This window comes from Gobio gobio, assembly GCF_949357685.1.
Source record: "Gobio gobio genome assembly, chromosome: 19".
Taxonomy (NCBI): Eukaryota; Metazoa; Chordata; class Actinopteri; order Cypriniformes; family Gobionidae; genus Gobio; species Gobio gobio.
In genome coordinates, this window is record NC_137112.1 from 35,124,543 (window position 1) to 35,131,482 (window position 6,940).

The 6,940-nt window shown below is 38.8% G+C and overlaps 1 protein-coding gene across 6 annotated transcripts in view; it reads right to left on the reverse strand.

The window, feature by feature from the left end:
• The window catches only part of iqsec1b (IQ motif and Sec7 domain ArfGEF 1b), a 258,865-nt gene that overhangs the window by 93,188 nt on the left and 158,737 nt on the right, over nt 1-6,940 (reverse strand). For 2 of the 6 annotated variants that reach the window (XM_079844828.1, XM_079844834.1), the window contains exon 1: nt 4,087-4,231. The exons of the other annotated variants lie outside the window; for them this stretch is intronic. In XM_079844828.1, the coding sequence (XP_079700954.1) occupies nt 4,087-4,109 (23 nt within the window). In that variant the 5' untranslated portion in view covers nt 4,110-4,231. Of the gene's footprint in view, nt 1-4,086; nt 4,232-6,940 lie in introns of those variants that run through there. 6 annotated transcript variants of the gene reach the window in all.

Genomic DNA, 6,940 nt, shown 5'->3' on the forward strand with positions numbered 1-6,940 from the left:
GCAATAAGCAACTAATGTTTTGAGAAATAGCGTCATTAAGGCTGTGAAAAAACATGTCTAAAACATATGTTTAAGAGATATGATTAATTAATGAACTATTAAGAACATCTATTTGAAGATTGCACATACATAACAGCTTCTATCAACTAAGCATTTAATGTTTTAGATAATTCATATGTAAATATTTCATATTCTATTTATAATGATTTGTTAGGAACAATGGTAATTTTCCATACATTTGCTGATTTTTATTTATTTATTATAAAACGTATTATTTTATCATTCTTTATTTTATTATTATACTACGGGCCGTTGAATGCTTGAATCTGATTGGCTGATGAACGTTCTGAGGTGTGCAATTATTTTCTGGGAAACACACAGCGAACGTAGTTCCAGCAGCTCTCTTGACCACATTACAGTTCCATATCACTTCGCATAGTTAACTGTAATAACGGAAATTACAGGACTAAAAAACAACATGACAGACGATTTTCCTAAAGTAAATCTTATTATTTACGGTGAATGTAAAACGTTCAACAACTGGGCGGCAGCAGTATTAGACAGTCCAGATGAAAAACAACAAACGGAAGCTTTTCTGTCTCATTACTGCAATTACATGTGCTCGCACACATACACTACAGTTTGCACAAAAAGGTGTTGTCAGCGCTGCCCAGACGATTTTATCAGTTAGCCAATATAGTGTAGCAACTTAAAGGCTACACATTACATTTTTTCACTAGCGAGGTAACAGCGCTGTTTAGAGACGCACAGAGGTAGCCTAATTCACACAAGCTAGCTAGCTAGCTAGCTCTCTCTCTCTTTCTAATAACTTCATTAAAGGAACACTCCACTTTTTTTGAAAATAGGCTCATTTTACAAGTCCCCTAGAGTTAAATAGTTGAGTTTTACCGTTTTTGAATCCATTCAGCCGATCTTTGTATCTGGCGGTAGCACTTTTAGCATAGCTTAGCATACATCATTGATTCTGATCAGTCCATTAGCATCTCATTCAAAAAATGACCAAAGACACTTTCTATATTTTTCCCATCTAAAACTTGACTCTTCTACAGTTACATCGTGTGCTAAGACCAACTGAAAATGAAAAGTTTCGATTTTCTACACCTATATGGCTAGGAACTGCTTTCTCATTCCTGCGTAATAGTCACGGATCTTCGCGGCTGTACCATGGTTGTAGCGGCGCAATGATATTACGCAGCGCTGAAAGTAGCCCCCAGCTAGGTAACTTTCAATGTGACCGGCACTAAGTTCGTGTAGTTGCAGAGAAAGTTTCAGGCTTGCAGCCGACAATTTTTTTTTGTTGTGGATTTACCTGTGTGATTAGCCATGGTTCTGTGTGTTGAAAAGGGCTGTGATAGTAAGTCGAAGGTGTATTCTACCACCATGTTTCACAGAATACCAACAAATCATTGCGCCGCTGCAGCCATGGTACGGCCGCGAAGATCCACGACTATTACGCAGGAATGAGAAAGTAGTTCCTAGCCATATAGGTGTAGAAAATCGCAACTTTTCATTTTCAGTTGGTCTTAGCACACGATGTAACTGTAGAAAAGTCAAGTTTTAAATAGGACAAATATTGAAAGTGTCTTTGGTCATTTTTTTGAATGAGATGCTAATGGACTCACCAGAATCAATGATGATGCTAAGCTATGCTAAAAGTGCTACCGCCAGATACAAAGATCGGCTGAATGGATTCAAAAACGGTAAAACTCAACTATTTAACTCTAGGGAACTTGTAAAATTTGCCTATTTTCATAAAAAGTGGAGTGTTCCTTTAATAACTGCAGTAGAATGCTATCAACGACTCAAGCCTCCATGCAGCTTTAAAATGACGTTTCGGAACTAGCAAAAGAGCCGTTGGATGAGACGCGGAAGAAATAGTCCTACTCACAATAGCGATTTAAGTACAAAAACCAGACAAATCCCTTTAAATATATCATCGGATCGATGTCTTGAGGTGTGGTAACCGTAGTATAAATGGAATAATTGACTCCAGGCCGTTGAATTATTCGAAAAATAATGCTTCGCGTCGTGACCGCATCACCACCTCGGGTGTGCATTATTTTTCTAATAATTCAATGACCTGTCGTCAATTATTCCTTACTTATTAAATTGATATATTATAGATATATTATAAAATAGACATTTCGAGTCTCAATAGCTGGTATATGTTCCAAGTTTATTTCTAAGTCAAATTCTGCATTAATAAATTCTATAAATTTGAATTGTGTGTATGGAGTACAGGGGATTATTACTAAAAATTGTGATGTTTATTACTAACATCCATGGCAATGCCCAATGTCAACATTTGCATATATAAAATTGCATATTATCTCAACAACCTATGACACTTCAATATAAAATTTCATACAACTAAACTAACAGTTTAATCAGGTTAGAAGAACAAATCCCATCAGTGCACTGAGTGACAGAATAATGCTGTGCCGCCACGCTGAATCCCGCTCGTGTGACCTCAGAGCTGGAGTCTAGCTCTCGCTGGCAGGCTAATGTGAATGCCTTCCTCCAGCGAGGCTTGGCACCACGCCACCTCCCATTACTGTCACTGACACGACTGCTGCCGCCCGAGCTCTAAAAACACATTCAAATCACATTCACACACAAATCTAAAAAAAAAGAAAAAAAAGAGGATGCTGTTGCGTCAGTTTTAACCGTTTGTTTCCGGGGAGCACGATCTATAATTGCTCAATAGAGAGAGAAAGAGAGAGATGAAAGAGAGAGAAAGTGTGATTAGTCATGGTCCGCTCTGGAGGAATAACGCACGACCAGAGTGACCTTGAGGGAGGGTCACATGACATCGAAAGGCTGTCCCAATTCCCCTTTCTCCCTCCCTCCCCCATGGGATGAGGCACAGCGGGCGGCAGTGCAAGATGTGCAGGCGGACAGATGGATACATGGACCTTGCCTTACGCAACGTCCCAGCTGAGAATGAGGCTTGTTGACTGTCTTATTACTCACTTGATAGATGAACACACAAACAGTAATAAACAAGCTAATTGTTGTAATTCTCTGTACAGTACATCTATCTATCTATCTATCTATCTATCTATCTATCTATCTATCTATCTATCTATCTATCTATCTATCTATCTATCTATCTATCTATCTATCTATCTATCTATCTATCTATCTATCTATCTATCTATCTATCTATCTGTCTATCTGTCTATCTGTCTATCTGTCTATCTGTCTATCTGTCTCTGTCCATCCATCCATCTATGAAATTACCTTATTAGCAATAAAGACAGATAGTTTATAAACAATGAAGACAGACAGAAATGGACAAATAAAGTATAATGACCTTATTAACACTGAGGTAATTTAAACTACAAATATTCGGAACATTTAAGGACATGTTTGTGCCAAATGTAAACCCAAAAAAGAGTGCATCTTGAATCCCAGAGAGAGGGCATGTTCATTCAGCCTGACAAACAGCGGTACGCTCAACACGGACTGAAACTGCTGTCTTATACCGTTTCTAAAAATAGTCTCGCCGTGACATCACCAGAGCTACGTAAACACTGTCCACTTTGTTTTCAGTCTGCGTGTGAGAGATATCTCAGCGTACAGAGCCAACCTTATCCCTCTGCCCCGGCTTAGAGAGATACAGCCTGCGGCAAACTCACAGAACATGCTGAACGCGTCTGCCTCAAACAGCCGACAAGTCTATTAACTCTCTATGTGAGAATCAAAATACGTGACCCAAGATTTGGCTCCTCCTATGTTGTGATGGCTTTTGAAAATGTTAAACGAAGCATCAAGCCACTGCAGCAGTCAAGTTGTCATGTATGAAATTAAAACGGGGTCTTACCCCGCAGATACGGGTGGAATAACAAGATCTGTGCGCTGTCAAAACCGCTCTCCTTCATTTATTTGACATCACGCTCAAGTGATCGCACGTTACTGAATGCAATGCTGAGGATAACAATATCTGTTGTTACATATCAAAACAATTGCAAAGCTCAATAATCTCCTTATCTCAAATGAGTCCCGGCACAATTACACACACACACACACACACTCACATGCACAATTCAAACATGTACTCACAAATGGTAGCGATGACAAGCCATGAAGATGTTGTGTTGTGTTTGAGTCTCTTGTGCGCGCCAAACTAAGCTTCGGTCTCACACACACACCTCTTTCCTCTCAAACACTCGCAGAAGTGCTCGACTCATTCAAGCTTAGCCTCAGCGGGGCGGCAGACATCACGGAGTGTGTGATGTAATGTGCATTTCAAACACGCACACATACACACACGTACATCTCGTCGGTGATGTTTCCTATGAGATTCACACATTCATTTTCATAGGATGTATCAAAAGGTGATCATTTTATTATTGGAAGCGAATCATGCAATAGACACTTCTGTACCCATCCTGCGCTTGGTTTGTTTTGTTTATGTCTGATCTCTTCAATCCTGGACTGTAGTAGGGTTCAGATAGCCAGAGACCCAGTTGGCACAGTGGTTGCTATAGTAACAGTTTCTGTTTGTGCGGCTGGACCAATCAGCGCGAGCATGGAGCATCCCTAATGACACAAACGGATTCATTAAGAACTAACAAAAGATTACGTGAATAGGCAAGCTGAAGACTTAATTATGCTGGGAGGGAGGAAATGCCTCTTGATTCAAGAAATGTTTTAATTACTGGTCGGTGTCTTTAATCTAAAATCGCTGGCAGTGATTTAAAGTTTTTAATTGTCAGTCTACATCTCTATATAAAATTGCTGTGCCCAATTAAAATGTTTAAATGGTTGGTCTATGTCTCTAATATAAAATTGCTGCGCCTGATTTGAATTTTTTAATTGTTGGTCTACATTCCAAATATAAAATCACTGGTCATGACTTTAATTTTTTTAATTGTTTGTCTATTGCCCCTTTCACACATACAGTCTTTACTGGTAAATTACCAGTAAATTACCAATCATGTGTGAACAGGACCTTTTCAAAAATACCGGTAAATTAGTTCCAGCAATTAACCAGTAAGGGAAGTTGTAACATTACCAGTAAATTACCAATAATGTGCTCTGTGTGAATACGGAACCAAGATTACCGTTATATTCACATACGAAATTAGAACGCGCTGATGTAAGTAGTCTGCTTTTGGTCCAATCATAAAGACTTATGAAGATGATGTGATTACTCCGCACCGTTTACAGTAAGGTTTTTAATAGTTTTTCTATTTAAAGGGGTCATGAACTGGCTTTTTAAATTGTTTTATACTGTTGTCTGAGGTCAACTTATGACGTCCGTGTGGTTTTTACATTCAAAAACATCATAATGAATAAGTAAATAGGCTATTTTCTGCCTTGGTGGCCGTGCCGCACTGAAGACTTGGAAGTAAATGCCCACGGCTAGGATTGGATAAGATTTGCATATTTAATGAGCTTCAGCTCCCCTCAGTACATGTGGAAATTGTTTTGAAAGCGTCCGGAGAAACGCTCACAGGGCTCGAAAAATATCTTTATCAAACAAACACAATAATTCATCTCTCATCCACCTGCGATTGATTGGAATGTTATTTTTGCGCGCGCTTCTCCAGCCTGTGACCGCGCACTAAGGTATGTAATCAATAGATATTACATCTGTAACAATGAAATACTAACACAAAAACATGTTTAACTCACATAAGTGTGTTGCACCGTTCCTGTCGGATCCAATATAGAAGGCACAGCATTGTGTTTTGATCTCAATATGTCTGCAAATCCAGTCTCGACCTGTATCTTGTTTACAATCGATTCCGCTGTGAAATGAAGCGGACAAACGCGCAATGTCTTACGCACGTGAGCTGGAACCGGCATGTTTATTGCTCTGTAGCACGACCCGTTTAACTCCACGAGTCGGTGGGCGGGCTTGAGGCGGTGCTTCTGCATTCTATGACGTCAGTGGTCGACATATTCTGAGCGTTTTCTTGGGCTGGTGTCTATAAAAGCTTTTCTTTGACTAACAAGGACCTTTTCAGCTCTGAAACTTACAGGATATTCTTATATCACGATGAACTTTTATATATCAAAGGCTCAAAGGAAAGTTGATTCCTCAATTCATCACCCCTTTAAATATGCACTAAAGGATCATCTTTGACCGTTGCGCCACGTCTTGCAGCTTTTTCAATGTGTCGCGATCGGATATCCTCCCTGCTTTTCCATTTATCAGTTGGGTACTATTACGCGAGTTTCGTGTTTTTTAAGAGCAAACACGCGTTCTGTTTGATCATCCGTTATAACTGTCACTCAGATGTCAAAAAGATGTTGTCAAATTGAACAGATAGTGAAACTAAAGTGCTTCGCATGAAGACAGCGGCGCAGCGTTTAAAGATAATTTCCGATGACTGACATTACTGCTGATGTGTGAATGGTCTCTTACTGGTAGCCAGAATGACGTTGCTTGTGTGAACAGCATATTTGTGTATTTACCGGTAAAGTCGTTCTGGTAACTTTACGGTAATTTACCGGTATTGCTGTGTGAAAGGGGCTTATGTCTCTAATATAAATTCTTGGGCGCCATTTTAATTTTTATATTGACATGCTACAAAAAGTCCCAAATTTAAAATAACTGGCTGTTAATTACATTTTTTCAATTGTTGCTCTCTAACATAAAATGTAGTTATGTATTTTTGAGTACCTCAAAGTGAAACTGCTGTCTGGATTTAAAATATTTTAATTGTTGGTCTGCTTCCCTGTTAAAAAATAGTTTAGCCCAATTAGGTTTGTTTTAACAGTTGGTCTACATCCCTAAAATAAATGTGTTGGCACAATTTAACTTTTTTAATTGCAGATCTATGTCCCTAATATATAATTGTTGGGTGCCATCTTAATTATTTTATATAAAAAAAATTAAATAATTGTTTTATTCATTTGTAAACTAATTTCTCTCTCTCTCTCTCTCTCTCTCTCTCTCTCTCTC